Source organism: Gambusia affinis, linkage group LG02, assembly GCF_019740435.1.
Source record: "Gambusia affinis linkage group LG02, SWU_Gaff_1.0, whole genome shotgun sequence".
Taxonomy (NCBI): Eukaryota; Metazoa; Chordata; class Actinopteri; order Cyprinodontiformes; family Poeciliidae; genus Gambusia; species Gambusia affinis.
Genome location: NC_057869.1, coordinates 22,012,655 through 22,034,325, shown reverse-complemented (window position 1 = coordinate 22,034,325; position 21,671 = coordinate 22,012,655). Strand labels below are relative to the sequence as shown.

The window sequence follows — 21,671 nt, the reverse complement described above, 5'->3', positions numbered from 1 at the left end:
TTATCATAATAGTTATGTATTGCCTGTAATTACTGCTTAGTACAGGCATATGGACATTTTTGTCAGCGATATATTGATAATTAGAGGCTTAAATGTGACATTTTTAATTAAAATAAATACTATTTTAAAATGCTATTTCAATGTAAATCCTAATGCGTTTGAACTTTTGATTTTCTGTTTTTAATTACAGATGAATTACAATTAAAAAATAAAAACATATTTTTACTTAGTGAATAAACTGCAAAAAAGAAAATATGCCTACAGTTCTGATCAACTTGAATTTAAAAGTAAAAGTGACGTCATAACCCTTTTGTCTTTCTCATCAACTCCTACACAATCAGACAAAAACCATGCTGGGGGACCACTTAACCAACGTTGGCATCAACAGGGATAATGTCTCGGAGGTGCTGCAAATGTACATGAGCGCTCATTGTTCTAACACAGACCTGGCGCCTTTGGCCCTCAGTCTGAAGACCAAAGCCTTCCAGGCTCACACTCCTGCCCAGAAGGCCTCCATTCTGGGATTCTTGGCTAATGAGCTGGCCTGCAGTAAAGCTGTTATCAGGTAGGGGAAGAAACACAAACTCAAAACTGTTCATTTTTGCAAATATTCTGTTTTAGTTACAAAGTACTTGGTGGTTTTGAGGTTTTCTGCATGGATCAATTTTTTTTTCTCTCTCTGGATTTGCTTGAGTGAAACATGATAATAGAAATCCAACACGTATGTGTGCATGGGCTGCATATTGCTTAATTTTGAAGGTTCTTTTACAAGCAGTAATTTGTTTTTTATTCAGTGGAAAACAATTAATAACTGCAGAAACGGATAGTGATGTGTAGCGCTTTTAAACAAAGTGTACAAGTAATTTAGTCACTGGGAAACAGGCTATTACATTAGTTTTTTTCTTTGCCTCTCTACAGCTGCCTGTTAATCTCAAATTTCATTAAAAGCACAAGTATAATTAACGGTAACGCATTTCCTGTTGCAGTGAGATTGACAAGAATCTGGATCAAATGGCTAACATGAGGAAAGACAAGATTATTATGGAAGGAAAACTGAAGAAGTAAGTTTTCCTCAAATGTCGTTACTAAGAACATAGCTTTCAATTTTGATAAACAGTCTGGCTGAAGTTGTTGTCGATCTCCACATAGGCTGAAGACCATTCACGCCAAGCGGACTGGAAAGAGGGAGGCCAGCACGGGTGTGGAAGAGAACCAGTCCGTTGGTACTCCAACCTCTGCCGCCAAGCGCAAGAGGAAGCTGGGTGGAGACAGTGAGGATGACGACGACGACGACGATGACAGTGATGACCAGGCAGAAGACGACGATGACGAGGAGGAGGAGGAAATTAAAAAAGTTAAAAAAGTGGAGACCTTTGACGAGGTAAAACCAAAATGAGTAACTTAATGCTCATTATAAAATATTTACCTCATTCTAATCACTTACAGACATCTGCTGTTTTTTTTCCTCCCCTCCTATCAGGATGAAGTCGACCAGGCCACCAGCATTGAGGAGCTTGAGAAGCAAATAGAGAAATTAGCTAAGGTACACTCCTCTGTAGAATGAGTATGTGGTATAACGAACCTAATCACTGTAACCATAAATGTTTAAGGAGACAGAGAAATTATGCATGCTTGGCTGTTGGTAATAATGTGTGATTGCACGCAGAACTCTGAGATTAAACAACTCTCCTGGAAAGTCTATTACAAAGAGATAAAGCACAGAAGCAGTAATTATTACTGCTGTTTGTTATTTTATAGCATTACTATGATTATGAAGTGCTTATTTTTATGTCAACATGAACATTTCCTTCTAGTTTTTGAATACATCTTGATAGACAATTAGCAAAATGAGAAACAGGTCCCACAACTAAACTATGCATTAGCAATTAAAATATATTATCAAAAAGGTATTCTATGAATATGTGTGCTGGCATGGGGATATTATTTAGCCTATTGACTTACCTCATTAGCATGTTGTGCAGTGCTTCATATTCATTGTTGTGCCAGGTTATGGTAGACGGGAGCGAGTTCTAGATTCAGGTCACCCAGGTTAAAATGAATGAATTCATGTTTAGTGTTCACCATGTAAACATTCTGAGTCATCCTCACAGCTTCAACATCTGTTATTATGACTGAATTACCAAAACTCTCACATATTTGAATGCATTTTTTTTCAAAACAGCAAAAGTAGTTTGAAATATTTCTGAAAAGCTGTCAATTTTGATAATTTTGCCATTTTCACCACTTTTAATTAACGCTGTGGTTGATCCTCCTATTTAATAAAAGGGAGAGAGAATAGTCGGATATTTGTAATATCATGTGAACAACAGCATAATTTAGCTCGATGTTCTCAAAATATTGAAGTTAAACAAAAAGAGCATAAGGCATCATGTGTTTTCTTTATATTTTTGCAGCAACATCATCAGACCAGAAGAAAGCTCTTTGAGATATCTCATTCTCTGCGCTCCATGATGTATGGTCAGGACCGGTATCGGCGCCGGTACTGGGTTCTGCCACACTGTGGAGGGGTCTTCATTGAAGCTATGGAGAGTGGAGAAGGTAGAGGCAGCACAAAGCATTCATGATTTGATCCTCTTCAAGGAATTTGGAAAGTATGTTGTTTCAAAATATTTGCGCTAAATACTCTGTTATACTTTCCTCAGCCCCAGAGGAACTGGAGGAGGAGCGGCAGAGGAGGAGGAGAGCAGCCGAAGAGGTCAAGGTGAAAGAGGAACCCCAGGAGTTTGAACTGCACAAGGAGAAGCCTAGCAGCCTTGATGGACAGAACCTTCGGACACCGAGCTTGGAACAACAGAAAGACGAGGGTCAGGAACATGAGGGAAAGAAAAACACTCAGACTCTGTTCTACCAGCAGGCCGGCTGCATCTCCAAACTGTGTACACTCCGAAACGTTGGCAAAAATGTTAGCAAACAATCTCTAAAGGCAGAGGAAAAGGAGAGTTCACTTGGGATACAAGACAGCAGTCCCATGAACATTCCTAATGCCTCCAAGAAAGAAACATTACCTTCCCCCAATCATACTATCCCAGAGCCGGCGGCAGCATTAACTCCTTCCTTAGTGACCACTAATGACACTACAAACATCCCTCCTCCAACTTCAACATCTTTATCTTTCCCCTGCCTGCCAGTTCGACAGGAAAGCCCGGGGAACACTCCTCCGACTTCCTCTCCTGCGCCATCTCCACACCTCATATTTCAAGCCAATGACCAATTGCTCAGAGTTCTGACCGAGAGGAGTGGGCACTGGTTCAGTCTACTTCCTCGCAACCCTTGTGACCTCTCTTCTCTTACCACTACTCCGCCAGGAGCGCCGCGTGGCTCTCCTCAGGCGTCTTCAACACCTGGCAGACCTAGGTCTCCACCGCCTTCCCCTGCCCTACCTCTCACACCTTCTGCCGCCTCTGCGTCCGCTAGCCCGCATCACCCAACTGGTCTCCTCAACTACCCTTTGTCTGCCCTGCAGGTAAGGCTGATGTCCAGATTAAAACATAATGGCTGCATTAAAGGTTTTTTTTCCCCCAGTTTTACTAAGAGTTTGTTTGTCTCTTTCTTTTAGTTGAAGTCAGGGGGCTCATTGCTTGGGGTTTCTTTTGCAAACTGGCCTAGTGGTGTGATAAGTCCCAGCTTACCTCTGTGCAGTAGCCCCAGCCCCATGCCAGGTCATTCCCTGGAGGGCAACACGACAGCAAGTGTCTCTAGTAAGAGTGAGTCACCTATACCTCGCATTGAGAAAAGCTCCTCTATGCCCTCTCCCACCTTGGAGATGCCGAAGTCCCTTGACCACCCTGCACCTCGGCCCATTCCAGAAGGTGAGTGACCTCGACGTGTCGTTGATAACAAAACACCAACTTCTGCTTTGTACGGATAATTTTACTAAGTTGTAGCATTACAACTTAGAATATAAATGCATGTCTCTACTGTAGTGTTCCAGCTAATGGGATTGCGTGTGTTTGTTGTCTCAGAACTGCTGACAGGTTGGTGGCGGGTGTCTCACATCGAACAGCTGCGGGCGCTGGTTGATGCTCTCCATAGTCGAGGAATCCGGGAGCGGGGCCTCCAGCGGCAGATGCAGAAATACCTGGAGATAATCCCACAGGTTTGCACCAAACACAGAGATGGTGAGTAATGCAACAACTCTTCCTGCTTGAGTAAATGTTTCAGATGGCTGCATTAGCAATTGTTTTTGTATGCGAGTCTGTAACTTCTGTTGTGTCAATCCTCTAGTGGCTATGATTGAGCTCCGGGAGCTTGAGGAAAGCCAGGTCAGTGTGGAGTCAGTGCGGGGCTGGTGTGTGGAGGAACAGGCCATGGAAATGGACATTGCTGTGCTGCAGCAGGTAGAGGAGCTGGAGAGGAAAGTGACTGCAGCCAGCTTGCAAGTCAAGGTAAATTTTGGATATCCTTCTTCATGTTGTGTGGCCAAATTAGAATAAAACAGGTTCAAACACCATCTGGTCAGAAGACATAACAAATTATATCCCATCCAGGGCTGGACCTACCCAGATCCTCAGTCTGAGCGAGAGGATCTGGTGTACTACGAGCACAAGCCCCCCACTAAGTCAACACCAGCATCAGGAGGTGCAGGAGATAAAGACTCCAAGGAGCATCTTGAGGAACGCGGAGAGAAGGGCGGGGTGATGCGTCACCCGGACAACCCTCTGGACATAGCAGTGACACGTCTGGCCGATCTGGAGCGCAACATCGAGAGAAGGTACCTGAGGAGCCCCTTAGGTACCACCATTCAGATCAGGCTGGATAATGTGGGTACGGTCACTGTCCCTGCCCCCGCCCCATCCTCTAGTGCTGACAGGGAAGGGTAGGTCATTTCTCCAACCAAAGCTCCCCACTCTCCCACTAAGACCCCTTCCTCTCTCTGTCTGTGCTTTTTGTTTCCCATGTCACTCCAAAACTGAGGGTCTTGGTTGCTTTAACAGCGGATGTTTGTGGTTGCTTGTCAGATTTGTGTACATCTGTTTTTGTTGGGTCTCATGGAGTTTTTTGGGGGGCTTTTTTGTGGGGGGGGAGGGTTGGTAGGGGCTTCACTCAGTTTCATTTCCTGCACATTGTCATTGTTCAGTGTTGTTTGGACTTTTGTTTCCTACAATCATTTGCATGGTGTTGTTACTCTGTAACCTTGATTATGAGCAAACCTTTGGCTTCCAGAATTTAACAAACCCTCAAACTTTCTGCATGAGCGTACCTTTAACCTGACAGAATGGGTGTGTACCTCTCCCCAGCACCTTACACCCTCATGCCTGTCTCTGCACAGCTAGAGCTCATAATGATCTGCTGTCTTGCTGGCAACTTTTTCAACTGATACTAAGCAGCTTGTGTGAAAATAGACCCATATATTCTTATTTCATTGTGCATTTTGGACCCTCATCCTTCTGTCCTCTCTTAGCGGTGAGGAGGAGGTAGCCCACGGTATGAAGGTATGGAGGAAGGCTTTGAGTGAGGTCCGCAGTGCCGCCCAGTTGGCCATGTGCATCCAGCAGCTGCAGAAGTCTATCGCTTGGGAAAGGTCTATCATGAAAGTGGTAAGAAAATGCTCTGAAGATTATAGACAAACCTCAGGAAGAGCTTTCTTGTTTTGATGGACGGGTTATTCTTTTTAGTACTGTCAGATGTGCAAAAAGGGGGACAATGAGGACCTCCTTTTGTTGTGCGATGGCTGTGACAAAGGGTGTCACACTTACTGTCACAAACCCAAGATCACCAGCATTCCCGAAGGAGACTGGTACTGTCCAGCCTGCATTTCAACGGTATGTCACTGTAAATAGTATAATCAGGCTCATATCATTTAGTTTTGATTTTTAGGATCCTGTAGGATCCGTAGCATCGATGATATTAAAAATAGCTGCCGTGATCTCAAACAGTTTCCAACCCATGTAATTGTTTATAATTCGAAAATTGATCACCATAACTTCTGGAAGTTATGGTGATCAACTCAACAATTTTAAAGATTTTGATCATTAACTGTTCAATTTCACAGGCAAGTGGTCCGTCCCCAAAGACCAAAAAGCCTCCAGCCAAAACTGTAGCTTCTAGCGGAGGAAGCAGCAAAAAAAGCGGGGAGTCCAAGAAGAACGTGAAGCAGACAGGTAATGGGGAAGTATCAGAGGAGGATTCAGTCAGTGCCAGCAGCACGCCCAAAAAAGGATCAAAAGACACCAGCAGGAAGAGAAAAACGGAGGAGGCTTCACCTGCTCTGATACCAGCCAATCAGGAGAGCCCTGTGTGTGTGAAACGAGCCAAGACAGCAAGAGACAACAACAGGGACCTGGGATTATGCAGGTATCTGCTCTTTGCATGTTCGCTCTTGTCATTTTTTTTTTGTTGTTGTTGAATAGTTTTTTAGAATTCATCACACATTCTTTGTTGTAATCAAGAGCTTGTTGCTTCACCAAAACCAATTCTCGTCTTTGCGTTTTTGTTCCCAACAGAGTACTTCTCGCAGAGTTGGAGCGGCATCAGGATGCATGGCCTTTTCTCACGCCTGTTAACCTAAAATCTGTCCCTGGCTACAGGAAGGTCATAAAAAAGCCGATGGACTTCTCCACTATACGTGAGAAGCTTGTGAGCAGCCAGTGAGTTCCCAACTAGTTCTATTTGTTCTTTTTCTTCCTTTAAGCCTGCGGGGGATTTCCATGTATTTTAAAGCCAGTTTTTCGGAAAGAAACTTGCTGGAACAACTTAGAAAACGCTTTATCTGCTTTTACAGGGTGTTTCTGTAGTATGAAATAAATATGGCCAAGCGTCTTCATTATGAAAACAAAAACAGGATATAGAAGAAACTTTCATCCATATAGTCCGTGATTTTTATTGATTTTGTGTTTGAAGGCTAAGATCTGTCGCAATACCTTTTATACAGAAACATGTTATGAATGATTGTTTTCCTTTATTTCAGGTATCAAAACCTGGAGACTTTCATCATTGATGTCAACTTGGTCTTTGATAACTGCGAAAAATTCAATGAAGACAATTCGGACATTGGTCGAGCTGGTCATAACATGAGGAAGTTTTTTGAGAAGCGCTGGACTGAGCTTCTGAAGCAAACAAACTAAACTGTTCCGACTCTCCTTGTGAACCCATTCAACGTTTCATACGAAACACCAGGTTTTCTTTTCTTTCTCTTTTTTTTTTTTTTTTTTAGTCTGACGGAGTTTGTGGCTTTTTGCAGGATGGAAGAAAAAGTCGGCTCCTTCATAAGGAATCCATTGTGTGCTTAAGAGAGATATCACCATACAAAAAAAAAAAAAAAAAAAAAAGAATAAAAAAAACATTGTTACATGAGGTGCGCTGGATTTATTACAACAGGGATAAAAGCCCCAAAGAGTCCCAGAGAAATGGGGTGTCCTAGTGCAATACCATTCCCTGTCTCAGAACACTGCACTGAATGAATCCTCAAATGTCACTGATGTATCTGCGCTAGAATACTTTCCACTACCTGTACATAGTCTTTTGTTATTTAATCGTATTATAGTGAATGTATTTAATTTTGTAATAATTATTTATGAATCAAGGTCCACTTCATTTTCTATGAAAAAGGAGGAATCATCTAAACTGCTTTGAATTTAAACCACAACAACAACAACAAAAAAGGAATGTGTCTTTGTGTTTTAATATTTTTTTTTCTCCCAAATATCAAAACAAAGCCAAGAAAAAGAGGAAAAAAAAAACTGTTTACACTGTTCAGTGCTTTGGGGCATCAGAGAACTGTATTCATTTGTTCAAACTGTAAAACTGCGTTTATTTACAGGAGCAGCAGAGGAACAGTTCGACTACGGCGATCCGTGTGTATATACTGTTTATTAATGTCAATATTATGTCTTGTTTGCAACGATGTGTAAAAATTGTTTAAGAATATTAAGATATTGTTTATGCCTTAGAATGATTGTAGCATTCTATTTTAGTGAACGTGATGAAAACATTATCATAAATATTGTTTGTACAGTATATACATATCCTCTGCAAACACTGTGGTATCCTTAATCTTGGTAGTGCCTACCCTTCCAACAGGGGCATGTAGGGGATGTTGTTGTTTTTTTTGTTTTTTGTTTTTTAGTTTTCATTCTTACGACAATTATTTTTTTCAATATGATTTAAATCTGACAGGGCCTCCAAAGTGGGACAGTAACACAGAAATCATTCCTCACCTCAGCAGAGAAACAAAGGAGCAACAAGCATTCGGTTTCGCTTCCACGATGCATTTCCTCAGAATCTGCCACAATACAGAGGACCTAAAGGCCATTTGTAACCACTGTGTTGAACCTTGCTGTGTGTCGTGGCCTGATGGAGGCAGCTAGATTTTTTTGTACCCAAGTCGAAAGTACTTGAAGTTACTTTATTTAAGATATTGTGGAATAAAAGTATCATTCTTTTGTAGGAGCTTTATTTTTCACTAGTGTGTGGCACGGACCTATTAAAAGGATGTTTTTCAACGTAAGCGTCTTACACTTGATTCATTTCAGTTTCCACTTCACAGAGTTGCTGCTTCTGTTTCGGATTACCGGATTAATAACCTTTATTCTCTTTCCAAGAAAAAAATTAAAGCTCAGTATGCATGTGCTGCTTAAACTAAGGGTATGATGCAACCCATGATGGAGTGAATTGACAAAACTGGTGCCAAAAACAGAGGCATAACATATTTTCTATACTCTATACCTTAAAATTAAGAAAATGAGTAAACATGAGTGGCAAAATCAAACATAAACTTCACACTGCAATACATATAATACATATACAAAACGCTTTCATCGTAAATATCATATACAAGAGCAGTTTTACAAATGTTTACCTTTAGTATCTTAATTATTACTAATAAAATGTGTTCTTTAGTTAAATGATTTTATGTCAAAATATTAGGAAGTAAAATAAGTAAGTAAAATATTCATTCATATTGTAGGTAGTTTAATGTCCACTATGACCTAGCTTCTTGTTTTGCAGAGAGATAAAATTAACGTTAGCAGTTTTACAAGCAGTTTTCTTAATCTTAATGCAGAAACCAAGACAATTTACTATTATGTCGCATTTCTATTTGGGTGAAGAAGAAGATACATTAGAAAAATATACAATTCTATATCTCTAAAAAAAATATTAAAGATAAGGGGGGCCTGAGAATTATTTTATTCTGTAGAAAAGTGCAGCTATTGATGATAATGCATTGGTAAAAATACACGAAAAAGATGGAAACAATCATTCAAATCACTATTCCGCATATCAGAGCTCATCTGTTCCTCAAAAGAGGAGGTGATGCTGCTTTTGTCAGCAGCCAAAAGGAGATATAGATGTCCTTGTCCCGTTTTCTTCCTCACCTTCCAGCATCAAGTGATGAGGCCGATGCTGAGGACTACAAGGCTGCAGGTCCAAACAGTCCTCCACGGGTTCTTGAAAGTCTGTGCAGACCAGCTATGTGGGATTCTGCAGCACCTCTTCAACCACAGCCCAAATGTAATTTAAAAACTAGCGCATTAACGAAGTATTGTAGTACTTAATATAACTTAAATTAATTAAAACGTTTAATAAAGATCGATTTTGGTGTTACCATAATCAGCACTACTAACATTTTTTAAAATTAATTTGAATATTCGATTATGAGTTCCTATTTCCGAGCTAAAACGAATGCAGCATCGAGGAGGTGCAGTGACGTCACGAGCAGCTGACCTGAGAGGAAGTAAACAGTGAATAACACAGAGAAGGACGGAGACGAGTAAGATTTACGTTCGCTCTTGTTAAATAATAACAGATGCTGCAGGACGCGGTCTACTGACTAGTCTTTTTTCTTCTGCAATCTGTTTTTTTTCGGCTGTTTTTTATTTTTTAAATATTTCGCATAATGGCAGAAAGTAGCTTCATAATCCTGAAGAACCGTTAGCTTCTAAAGCAGCAACAATTAGTTGTTCTGGTGTGTTAGTTAATTTAATTAAGACCTCCTGGCAGGAAAAAAAAAAGATGATAAAGCTTTTGGGTTATTATTTCATTTATTTCGGTTTCATTTCGTAAAAGGGAAATAATACAATTATAAGCTGTCAGGATTATTTTTTAGCCTGGAGGTACATTAGTGGTAATATACCTCCAGGCTAAATAATTATCTATTACCTTTCTCTCACTTGTTGGCATCAGACTATTCTATCCAGTTGTTCGAAGTCTGATCAGGAGCAAACCACGAGATCTATTACACTTCCTGTAGGAACCAGGATTCCTACAGTCTTAAAAAGTATGGATATTAATTTGACAATTTTCCGATTCTGGCTATATGGAAAAAAGAAAGCCGAGTCTGGAAAGCTGTTTCTAAACTTTTCTTAATCTTTATTCCATTATTGAAAAGAAATAAATTGATTTATGCTGGTTTCTATTTGTTCATACTTGGATTACTTTAATTGTCCTTGTACTGCCACTTCAAAAATAAACTATTTTGCCTACTGAATGATTAGATTAGATTAATCTAAACTCATGGGAGATGGTCATTTGGCCAGGGGTTTAAACTGCAAACAAATTCCAGTCTTTAGAATTTTATAAGCAAAATAAAAGGTACAAAAGCTTATGGGTTGACTTAAAGAACCTTTATTTATTGTTACTGGTAACCCAGACTTCATTTAACAAAAAATAGTATCCCAGACTTTAAAATGAGGTTTATTTCTGTGTGTGTGTGTGTATATATTTATATATAATAAATAAAAACCTGTATAAAAATATTTTTCCACACTGTCATATTGGAAGTTTATGGTTTCCATTATTTGGGGTACATGCAGATAATAGAAGCTATCTCGGTAAAGGTTATTTTGCTATTATTTGTTATTTGCTGTAATGTCTTTCTTGTGATACCAGTTTCAAAAAACCAGATGATTTTGTGCAGATTTCTTTGTTAAATTCTCCGCTTACCTTATTCAGGGCCTCATTCTGGTTCTGTTCTTGATCCAATGTCCTCCAAACGTCAGGGTTGGCTCTGCAGATGGCGTCTGTAGTCTGCACCTTACGGGACCATCAGGACGACATCAACTGGTGTGCATTCTCCGCCAAACTGTTGGCTACCTGCTCCGGGGACAAAACCCTCAGGGTGTACAATGCTGAAGACTTCTCCGAGCTGCCTTTCTCACCTCTGAAGGGACACAGCTACAGCGTCCACTGCTGCTGCTTCAGCCCCTGCGGCCAGTTCCTCGTCTCCTGCTCCACTGATGCGACCACGCTGGTGTGGTCCATGGTCACGGGGAAAATCGAGGCCGTCCTGGAACATCCCGGCCGCAGCCCTGTTCGGATCTGTGCGCTGTCTCCCAACGCGGTCCACCTGGTTTCAGGTGCATCTGATGGCACTTTAGCTCTCTGGGATTTCCACTCTAAGAGGCTGTTCAGGTAAAGTGAAGCTTTGTGTTTCCTGGGAGATAAGAATCCTTGTTCTTTCAACATGAAAGCAAATTTGTTTCTATTGTTAGTGATGCAAAAATACAGATACTGTTTTGTCTATTTTCCAATGGGAAGTTAATGTTTTCAGCAAATTTGTTTAGACCAAGAGCTGCTTTTTCATATTTTAGTTAAATACACAGCTATTCTGTTTATATTCATAGACAGCATAATAATAAAATTGCTTCATAAAATGAACCACAAAGTCAGTGCAAACAGCTGTCCCTACACCACATGGAGCAGTGCTGTGACAATATTTGCTCATGTTGTCGCCACCAGATCCGTTTGACTCTGAACAGTGATGAAAAGCAAACTGTTCATTCAGCTGTTGTTGTTGTTTTGTTTTTTTTATGTTTCATAAAGGACTGGAGGAGTGAGAGACACAACAATGGTAGCTTGTTCCTTCAGCCCTTGCAGTCAGATGTTCATGACGGGCTCCACCTATGGAGATCTGCGTCTGTGGGATCTGCGCTTAAACCAACTCCTTGCAAAGAAGGACGCCCACGACCTGGGGGTGTCCTGCTGCAGCTTCGCTCCCGGCATCCTCAGCGGTGAGAACTCTAGTTGTGGATTTATATAAAGCGCCCAGTCCACTTCTATAAATAGGGCTTCATTTAAAATCACCTCACAAAAATTAAGAGAATAGTGGAAATAGAAAGGTTCTCTGAGAATGGTCTTTGAATTAATTGTATTTGGGTTTTTTTTTTGTTTTTAGGCAACCAAGTTGTGCAGTTTCGTTTGGCATCTTGCGGACAAGACTGTTACCTGAAGGTCTGGGTTCTTAACAAGTTCCCCTCTGGAGGTACAAATGTTTTCAGGTCAACTGTGTTGCAAATCCTTCCTCTAACAGCAGAACAACATATTCTGGATCACAATGGCAAACTATAAAAACACCAATTACTGCGTCCATCTGTGGGATCTCAAGGGAAACTCTCAAGGAAAAAAAACGAGAGTGCCGTAAGACAGCAATCAATTAGCCGACTGTTGAGTAACAAAGTTGCCATTGTGGTTAGACTAATCTAGTGTATTGATTAGCCCTTGACCAGTATCCTCAAAAGTGCTAAACTTCATCTGTGATCAATCGCCACCAAATTATGAGGACATACAAACAAAACAAACCTAAAGTTTGATTTCACACAAATCCGTGCCGTTCTCCTTAGTATTACAAACAACACTCCACCCTCTGGAATTAGTTTTCTTCGCTTATTGGTAATATTTAAACCTGTGCAGAACCACACTTGTTGCTTTACCTTGCAGGCTTTTACATGGTGCTCCTACATACACTAATCGGCCAGACGGCTCCGGTCTTCTGCTGTGCGTACTCCTCTGATGGGCAGCTGCTTGCGTCTGGGTAAGATTCCAGCTTGAAGAAGAGACAAGAAGGAGGTCTCGTTCTTTCATTCTCTGTTTGTTTTTTTTTTTTAAATCTTCTCAAAGCATCCTTTATGTGTGTAAAAGGATGTGTAGCTGTAGATTGTAAAACTGTGTACCAATGCTCTACACAGAGACCACCACTAGGTTCCTTTTGCTAGTGAAGCTCTACTGTAGTCATTCTCATTGTCATGAGAAACTCTGTTGCCATGTGCTTAATGTAATTTCAAATCACTGTCTGATGTTTAATAGGTCAGGCTTCGTCTCTTGATCTATTTTTGAGCAAGCTATAGATTTATGTAGACTGTTTACTTGAACATGCCCAGTAAGTGGGCCACCTTCTACATACTTATAATTGCAGTGTTTTTTTAAAACCACCAGAGGGAGACAAATGATCGGTTTATTTCCCCCCCTCAAAATGGAGAACCTGGGTTTGAAATCGTGTCTTGGAACTGAACTGATTGATTTTTCATTTTCATTTCTTGCAGCTCAATGGACAAAAGCGTCAAGATCTACGATGCGGTGAGTTTCTCTTGCTCACATCGTCGCTCTGGCAGATGTTAGCTTTTCATCCCTGAATCCATGTTCCTCATGTTGGGTTTTTGCCGCTTTTTTTTTTTTTTTTCTTAGAATTATGGCATTCCGCTTCACACACTGAACCACCATGAGAGGTAAATATTTATTTACTTTAATGTTGTTAATTTTGGTCACTGTAAGCACTTTAAAACTATAGTTTTTAATTACGGGAGAGGAAAAAAAAACAAAAAACTTAACATGTGATGAGACTACGAACTAATTATTTCTACCTTTTCAGTAACAGAAAAGAACAGAATGACACAGAAGTTTTCAGGTTCATTTTGAATTATTTTTCTCTTTTTTTTAATTAGTAATACTTTAAGAAACTTATAATTTTAATAGACTGAAAAATACACACATATATTATGCTGCATCACTGATTCCGAACACTCCCTTCCTTTTTTAAATGCGTAGGACCACGCTCTCTTCCCCCCCTACACTAACAGATAAGTCACAGATGAATGATCACACAAGCCATTTACAACCATTCAGCCACCTGTGTCTGAAAGGCATCAAGCTCCTTTCAGAGGGGCCAAATGAAAGTGCTTTTGGGAGAGAGAGAGAGAGAGAGAGAGAGAGAGAGGGAGATAAAAATCAGTATTTAAAATAGAAGCAAGAAGATAACTGACGGGGGGAAAAGAAGTGAATCAAAACTTTAGACAAAAAAAAAAGGCTTCCTGGAACCTCATTTGACTTTAGATTTAAATTCAGACAGAGTCTTGATTGGAGGTTTAGCGAAGCTCTCCTCTCGGCTTCTGTGTGAAGCCAAGGAGCTTTTGTGGATCAGCATCTCTCAGCCATCCAGCTTAGCTTTTAGAGAGCTCTCCCTCATTAACTCTGCCTTTGCCTCTTTAAATCAGCTGAATTTTTTTGATTTTAGATCAGTGGGTCCTGAACTGTCTGGAAAGGCACTGTGGTTCTTGATTTAAGTGTTTCTTTCAGGTCTTGAAAGAAAAATCAGCATGTGCTGGGAAAGACTATTCCCCCCCCCTTGCAGATTTCTTCTGATCTTTCTCTTGTTTTTAATTTTAATGTTTCACATCGTCAGACAAAAAACAATCTAAGTAAATGCAGGATAAAGTTTTCACATGAGGATTTGATATATAATATTATTAGTGTAAAGAAACAGAGCATTTTCGAATAATGAATTAAGTAAAGAAAAAAATCTGATTTGAATTTGAATATTATATAAGAACCCCCCAAAAAGAGGGTAAGCCACAAAAGGGAATTTCCAAAGAAGGTGACAAGTCACAGGTGGAGAGTTGAGTGGAAGGAAAAAGTGTCCACAAAAGGCCCCTTTCGACAAGCTTTCCATACCCAGCTTTCTGTAGAGCAGAGGTTTGGGTGTCATTCATGTACCTCTCTCCCGCTGCAGGTATGTGACAGCATGCGCCTTCCATCCAACAGCACCACTGTTCGCCACCGGATCCATGGATAAAACCGTAAACATCTGTCGGCTGGACGACGGGTGCAGGGGTGAGGAGAGAGCAAAGGCTCAAAAATCACACCCTAAAGAGTAACATGTATTAATTTATTTAGGAAATAAGTACAATATGATTAAAAAAACTTGCCCTGTAATCTTATGTTATGTTTCCCTTCTTTACTTCACATGCTGTTCGGCGGAAAGGCAGGAAGCCGTCGCCTGGTTAGTTTTGCATTTTATCTTCAATATTAGCATGTTGTCGTTAGCTTTACTCTCCTAGCGATTATTCAGAATAGAAAATAATTCTGAATAATTATTAAAAAATCAAAACCTGTTATTTAAATCTGGGTTTATTAAACTGGTCTCTCATGCTAGTGGAGCAATTTTTTTTTTTTTTTTTTTTTTTTTTCATTTTAGTCCAGCTCCACCTGGCAGCGAGGGACTCAGGTGTTGTGTGCTTGAGTGCTCTCTTTTCATTACACCTCAGCCTCAAGCGTCTCGGGTTGCTTTTAAAGTGCTTTGCCGGTCTCTTGCTTTCAGTTTCGGTTTCAGTTTTTCTCTGTCTTAAACAATAGTCTATGAAGACACGCTGTGAAGATGAGGGATTAACAAAAAAAAAGAGAGAGAGGAAGAAAATCTGTTTAGCTTAAAACATAGGAGGGAATATTTGGTCTTGTTTTTTTTCCTAAAAGGTGCTGCAGCCAGCAGCAGCTTGACCCCCTTCTCGCCTTGACTCGCCCTCTCAGGAAAAGCCGCGGCGAGCCGATCGAAGCTGCTGGTCGCTGATTGGTCGGAGGGGGACGTGTCAGAGTGGCTGGCGGAGGAAGGGCTCCAGGGATTGGTGGAGAAATTCAAGGCCAATAACATAGATGGGACAGAGCTGCTGAGTCTCACCAAGGAGACGCTGGCGTCAGAGCTGGCCATAGGTGAGGAGGACAAATGTCACACTCTGCTCAGCGAGAGCACCACCACTTGTTCACTTCCTCCCTCTCTTCTAGTTCTCGTGTTCATCATTTTGTCTTAGATAGGAGAAAAATACATGTTTTACAGCACTGATCTCTTGTAAGACTTGACAAGGAGACGTGCATGGATTAGGATTTCTCTTTGCCTATTCACATGGATAAAGGGCAGTACAGTGGGTTAGAGTGCGGGTGAAGGAATGAGTGTTTACGCGTGGTTTTACTCAGCGAGATTACATAATGTTAGGCTGAAGCGCCAAAGCGCTCAGCTTTAAAGACTTGGTCAGTTCTGGCTTTAATCTGGTGCACTTTGTAGGTTGCATAACCCAATCCTCAAAGCAGAATTTCCCATAAGAGATAAAGTGGACTTTACACCTAATATCATTAAGCCCCTTTTGGTTCTTTCCGTGTTTGTTTAGAATTATAATTTTTTTAAAAAATTTATTTGCTATAGCATAGTTTAGCCCTCTTTATTGTTTCTGTGTGTTGGTGAGGCGATGCCACAAAGGCTGAAGTCTGAGTGTTATGTTGTTGATTTCAGTCTACCAGCTAAGGCATCGTTCGTCACGTAGTTCTCAGCGAACATTTGCTGTAGCGCCACGAAACGTCGTCATATCCATCCCACAGTCGCTGTCAATCACTGCTCAGTTTACACAGCATCAGCGCTGTGGCAGCTTGTGTTCACATTGATCTGTTTTTAGCAACACAGCATGAATCCCACCTTCTTAGCAGAGCTAACTTGGAGAACAGTGCCGAGTGGCATCGTGTTTTATCTACTGCTATGACAGACGGACAGACAGACAGACAGACAGACAGACAGACAGACAGACAGACAGAGGGAGGAGTCGTGGTGTGTTTCTTCCCCGATGGTGGGAAGCAATCGATTCGTGCTTTGCTTCCTAAAAGGTAGAATGCACCAGTGAAGGTTTGTCAGGAAGGTAAAAACAAACAAATAAAAAAAATAAAATAAAAAAACTGTTTTGATGTTCATCTGTTCATTATCTCCATTCTCTTCTGTACTTTTTTTTTTTCTTCTTGAGGCTTTTCTGCCTGTTTGCTGTTTCAACTGGACAGACGTGGTTTGCTCCCACGGCGTTCACTCTCACCCACGCTCACATTTGCCATTCACGAGTGAAAATTGACAAACGCAGGGAATGACAAATGCTCAAGCCGCTCACAGTGATGATATTAATTGTGCATGGACGTCTCGGGTCAAGAGCTCGTTTTCTGCTGCGACATATTTCTTCATCTTTTGTGTGTGTGTGTGTGTGTGTGTGTGTTTTGTTCAGAGTCTGTCGGCCTGCGAGGTAAACTCCTGAGGAAAGTGGAGGAGCTGAAAAGAGGTTCAATATGCTCTGGGATTCCTGACGAGTTTCTGTGTCCAATCACCAGAGAGCTTATGAGGGAACCAGTCATGGCAGCTGGTAGGTCAACATCACTGCTAAAACATTTTTCACATTTAGCCTAGCTATTGCTACGAAACGAAATTCAATATATTTGGATTTTATGTAGGAGACCAATACAAATCAATGCATAATAGTGTACATTTAGGATTTAATATAAATAAAAATAGTAAAAGTGAGGTTTGTATTTTTATTCAGAAACGTTTTTATTTTTATTTGGGGGAAAAAATGCACTGCCTCCAATTGCCTTCGGAGGTCACCTTAATATTAATCTGAGTAACATATCGGTGTCAACACAGAGGTTTGTTAGAGAACGTTAGCAAACAAACATCATCACAATATAGGAAATAAATCAATATTTAAGGCTTTAGATATGCTTTTCAAGCCATCATCCCAAAAGGGGAAGACTTGGGCACACTTTCAGTTGCAGTCAGAGAGAAGCAGCAACAGGGTCACCGTAACTCTGGAGTAGCTACGGTGATCCAAAGCTCAGGTGGAGGAATCTGTTGATAGGACAAAGTTGTGCAGCCCAAAAATGTGACCTGCATGGAAGATTGCTCAATTGTTGAAGAATTTCCCTCCTCGGTTTGCTGCAAAGGGAAGAGGATCCTGGCCATCCTGAATAAAACTGTTTAAAGGCGGCAAAAGACTAGAGACTGGGAAGGAGGTTCACTTTCCAGCTGCCAGAGTTGCAGTGGAATCCGATTTGGCTTGGGCTATTTTGAGAAAAAGGGCAAAATTTTGCGGGTTTTTATTTGTAAAAAAAAAAAAAAAGACTTCACAATAGTGCACCACTTTGTGTTGGTATTCTACAAAAAGTTGCGTATTACGAGACACTTAAATCACGTTTTCACCGACCCTACCTGCTCCAACAGATGGCTACTCGTATGAAAAGGAGGCAATTGAGAAGTGGATCCACACCAAGAACCGTTCCAGCCCAATGACCAACCTTCCCCTGCTGACAACCTTCCTCACACCCAACCACACCCTCAAGATGGCCATCAGCCGCTGGAAGACCAGCCAGTAGCCTCCTCTGACCTGGTCGGCGTGTTTTCCTTCAGACATCGATAGAAAACAAGATGCATCTGCTTCTGCTTTATTCTCACGCTGAGGTTCTTTGCGGAGGAGCCAAGCTGGATTAAGTAAGGGTGAAGATTAAGTGTACATCTGCCCGACTCTAACATCGGAGGCCGGCAGCTGCAACACGGCAGAGACTAAGATCTGTTTGTCACCACTGTTGATAAAAAGGTAATAAATGTGGAATGATCAGTTTAAAAAGTCACCAAAAAATGAAAACTTTTCATTAGTTGATTTTTATTCAAGTTCCACAGTTATGTTCATATTTACTTTATAAGTGGGTTCACAATTATGTCAGAACAAATTAAGAGGAGGGTGATATGATGATGTTAGACCATGAAGTACTAGAATGTGTTCTGGAAAGTCAGAAAGTCAAAGCTGGTAAAACTGAACATCTGTTGCCACCTGCCTACCTTATGGATATTATGGAATATATCGGCATTATGAATATTTCCTTAAGTCTTAATATTAATCAGCCCGAGCTGTGAGAGTCTGTTGTTGGAGAACACGGTGATGTTATTCTTTGCCTAAACTCTTTATGTTATTTATTTCTAGAAACTCTGCAATAACGATAATAAATATGTTCATTTTCAGAAATGAGACCTTTACCTGAAATACCGCTGATCACCACTTGGTGCATATTTTGAAGCATCCCTGGCCTCTTATATTGACTTGCACTTAAAATCTGTAAAGAGGATGATTAAAGTTACAGTGCCAAATTTATTGGTACCTTTAACAAAGACGTGTAAAAAATATTTTTTGCTTAATAGATGTATAGTAATTTGCTAAGACGCATTTAAAATCTGGTAAGAATCTTTTTTTTTTTTACAGAAAACATTCTGCTTTTACTTTAAAATACTTGTTCCATTTCGGTTCGGGATCTGTTGTTGCGATGTCGTTTCTTGGCGCCACATGCGGGTAGCGACGACACCGGGCCAAAACAGCTTAAGCTTTACGTCTCGGGAACATCTGTCAACATCCGACTGGTAATAAATCAATGACATTCATTAAAACTGTGTGACATTTATACGCGGCAATGTATGAAGTTTAATTAAAGCAGTCCGTGTCGTTTTACTTTAATGTGAAGATGGACGAGAGTTTTTCCATTCATATGCATGTCGGAGCTCAATCAATGTTTTTTTTTAATTTTACTGTAAAAGAAGCAGATATAGAAATACAGTCCTTCATTAATATATATATTTTTTTATTATACCACAGTTATAACGTGGCAACACTGTGTATATCATAGTATAACTCTGCAAAGGGTATATGACAACTATGAACATAAAGCAATGTAATAAGTCTCTTAAGGTTTATCCGTCCTACATTCTGTGATTTCTCTCTGTGCGTCCTTTTAAACTCACGAACACTCGATCTAAATATGTTCTCTGCTATGTAAAAATAAATAACATAACTATATACTGTGAATATCGATGCAGTAATGTCCAGGTATGACAAGAGATTTCCGACAGTGTCATTTACGGCGCCGTTTCTTATCAAATGTACCAAGGAAGAGAATCTTAAAAGTCCACAAAGTAATCTCTGTTGAAGCCTGCAATGCTGACAGATAAATCACCTACAAGGAAATATATTATCTGCAAAGGTCGTGTACACCGTACAAATATAGATGTTTTTTAAAAGACACTTGACAATAGAAATGGTCATAACCTGTAGCTAACAGCGTGAGGTTTTCGTCTATTCGTGCACAAAGCTTCCTCTGGCTTATTTACTTCGTATAATTTGCTAAAAGTTGACACAACATACTCCATTCTCTGTTTTAAATCTCTACTTAAGGTATGTCTGGTTTCCATGGATACACTAGTGTGGCTGTATACGAGTAAGCAAAAGCATCGCAGCCTGAGTTCTGGTTCTGGTTCTAGATTGTAAATGCAGTGCAGCAGCAGAAATCTACAAAAACAGGGACTGCTCTCAGATCAGTCTCCTTGCTACCTTATGCGGCGACTCAAGCACACCTGTGCTCTGACGAACTCCTCTCAGACATTGGACTCTATAAACGAGCGTTTGGGTTTAATGGGAGCCATGTGTAGAGCCGGGTTGTCCCTCGTGAGGCTGGCCTGTCTGTGCCGGCCCTCGGGGAAGAGTAGCTGGGAGGACGTGGCGCCTCTGCTCTCCCTCTGATTGGTTCGCTCGCCGAACTCCCGGGCCTGCAGCTGGCTGCTGGAAAGCTGCTCCTGGAAGGAGGCGCGTTTGAACTCGCTGCTCAGCCCCTGGAACTCCATGACGGACATGCCGAAGCTCTCCGCGCCTCCCGGGCCCTGTCGGCTCATGCTGGAGCTCTGCTGGCTCTGGACGCGCACCGCCTTGTCCGTGACCCCCATGAAGGGCCGGGGCTTCAGCTCGGGCTTGGCCTTGAAGCTGCCGCTGCTCTTGATGGGACATGGGGCCAGGTCCGGCCCCGGCTGCCTGCCTCCGCCGTCCGACAGGTTCCCGCTGGAGGCCTGGCTGGAGCTGGAGCCCCTGGAGCCCGCTGTCCCCCCGCCATCCCTCCTGCCGTCCAATCCGGACCCCAAACCCAGTGTGAGGCTGTCCAGAGGGCCGGAGTGGGCGGACAGTCTGTCGGTGCCTCTGGAGAAGCTGGAGGAGCGCGGCTGGAACATCTGGAGAGGCCCAGGCGGGGATGAGCTGTTGGGGGACAGCGGGTGGTAATGCTCGGTGGGACTGTGTCGCGAGTGTTCGTTGGCTGACCCGGAGCAGATGTCTATCCCGCCCGGAGGCGCCGGCCTCAGGGAGGTGGAGATGTGCCTGCCTGGTAGGGGGCTGGACGGGCCGCAGAGAGACATGGGCCTGGCGGCGCCTCTGCTGCCCGACTGCAGAGAGTGGCAATTGTGATGAGTCCTGCTGCTCTGACTCTGCGTCCGTCTGCTCGCGGCGTGGGCAGGCTCGGACGCGTCCACGAACAGCTGGTTCTGAACGAAGTCGTCAGGAGGGAAACATGGAGACTGATCGGGCAAACCAAACGTCACGCCTCCCGGGAGAGTCCGGTTAGGACCGTACGGATTCAGAGGCCAGAACTCCGGACTCTTCCCACAGTGGAGACCCACCTCGTCCCCTTCCTCCCTGTCCTCCTCCCTCTCCGGATCGAGCTGCTCCACTGGGATCGGCCTCTCCAGGCTTCCCTGCGAATAGACGTCTGCTTCCTCCTCTGTGGGTTGGTGGTGGTGGGCGTGGGGGTCCCGGTTGTAACCCGGCGCCGCGTTGTTGCCGGCTAGCTTCTGATGATGTTTGCATTCCTCCTCTACTCGCACCAGCAGGCGGCGGATCTCCCGGTTGGACGGGCAGAGTCGTGCTGCTTCGTGGAGGTCTGCCAGCGCTGCAGCAAACTGCCTGAAGAGGACAGGGGGAACCGAGAGGCGCCTTTTAAAGTAAAATCCTTTACAGAGCCACAGAGGATTTTCACATGAGTTGCTCTTAATTTCACGTAAC

General features: G+C 42.1%; 3 protein-coding genes across 13 annotated transcripts in view; 2 read left to right on the top strand and 1 right to left on the bottom strand.

Moving 5' to 3' along the window:
- baz2ba (bromodomain adjacent to zinc finger domain, 2Ba) overlaps nucleotides 1–8,467 on the top strand; it is a 75,347-nt gene extending 66,880 nt beyond the window's left edge. For 6 of the 10 annotated variants that reach the window (XM_044143637.1, XM_044143680.1, XM_044143664.1 and 3 more), the window contains 15 exons: nucleotides 342–565; nucleotides 987–1,061; nucleotides 1,150–1,381; nucleotides 1,481–1,543; nucleotides 2,415–2,559; nucleotides 2,664–3,484; nucleotides 3,578–3,830; nucleotides 3,984–4,139; nucleotides 4,246–4,406; nucleotides 4,509–4,837; nucleotides 5,423–5,558; nucleotides 5,637–5,783; nucleotides 6,014–6,315; nucleotides 6,465–6,608; nucleotides 6,929–8,467. In XM_044143637.1, coding sequence (XP_043999572.1) covers nucleotides 342–565; nucleotides 987–1,061; nucleotides 1,150–1,381; nucleotides 1,481–1,543; nucleotides 2,415–2,559; nucleotides 2,664–3,484; nucleotides 3,578–3,830; nucleotides 3,984–4,139; nucleotides 4,246–4,406; nucleotides 4,509–4,837; nucleotides 5,423–5,558; nucleotides 5,637–5,783; nucleotides 6,014–6,315; nucleotides 6,465–6,608; nucleotides 6,929–7,085 — 3,345 coding nt within the window. In that variant the 3' untranslated portion in view covers nucleotides 7,086–8,467. The remainder of the gene's footprint in view (nucleotides 1–341; nucleotides 566–986; nucleotides 1,062–1,149; nucleotides 1,382–1,480; nucleotides 1,544–2,414; nucleotides 2,560–2,663; nucleotides 3,485–3,577; nucleotides 3,831–3,983; nucleotides 4,140–4,245; nucleotides 4,407–4,508; nucleotides 4,838–5,422; nucleotides 5,559–5,636; nucleotides 5,784–6,013; nucleotides 6,316–6,464; nucleotides 6,609–6,928) is intronic. The other 4 variants (XM_044143694.1, XM_044143690.1, XM_044143687.1 and 1 more) reach the window with 1 other exon arrangement.
- Nucleotides 8,468–9,662: 1,195 nt separating this feature from the next.
- On the top strand, nucleotides 9,663–19,645 carry wdsub1 (WD repeat, sterile alpha motif and U-box domain containing 1). 2 transcript variants are annotated; one of them, XM_044143580.1, is made up of 12 exons: nucleotides 9,663–9,730; nucleotides 10,959–11,370; nucleotides 11,782–11,969; nucleotides 12,134–12,220; nucleotides 12,676–12,769; nucleotides 13,278–13,311; nucleotides 13,420–13,460; nucleotides 14,741–14,841; nucleotides 14,993–15,010; nucleotides 15,535–15,714; nucleotides 17,037–17,171; nucleotides 18,026–19,645. In XM_044143580.1, the coding sequence occupies exons 2-12, from the start codon at nucleotides 10,973–10,975 to the stop codon at nucleotides 18,175–18,177; spliced, it is 1,428 nt and encodes a 475-aa protein (XP_043999515.1). In that variant the 5' UTR covers nucleotides 9,663–9,730; nucleotides 10,959–10,972; the 3' UTR covers nucleotides 18,178–19,645. The 2 variants fall into 2 exon arrangements, with proteins under 2 accessions (XP_043999515.1, XP_043999523.1); XM_044143588.1 differs by lacking the exon at nucleotides 14,993–15,010 and having other exon boundaries at nucleotides 18,026–19,264.
- The window catches only part of LOC122846540 (protein TANC1-like), a 40,337-nt gene continuing 38,080 nt past the window's right edge, over nucleotides 19,415–21,671 (bottom strand). The window contains exon 29 of the mRNA XM_044143568.1: nucleotides 19,415–21,572. Coding sequence (XP_043999503.1) covers nucleotides 20,222–21,572 — 1,351 coding nt within the window. The 3' untranslated portion in view covers nucleotides 19,415–20,221. The remainder of the gene's footprint in view (nucleotides 21,573–21,671) is intronic.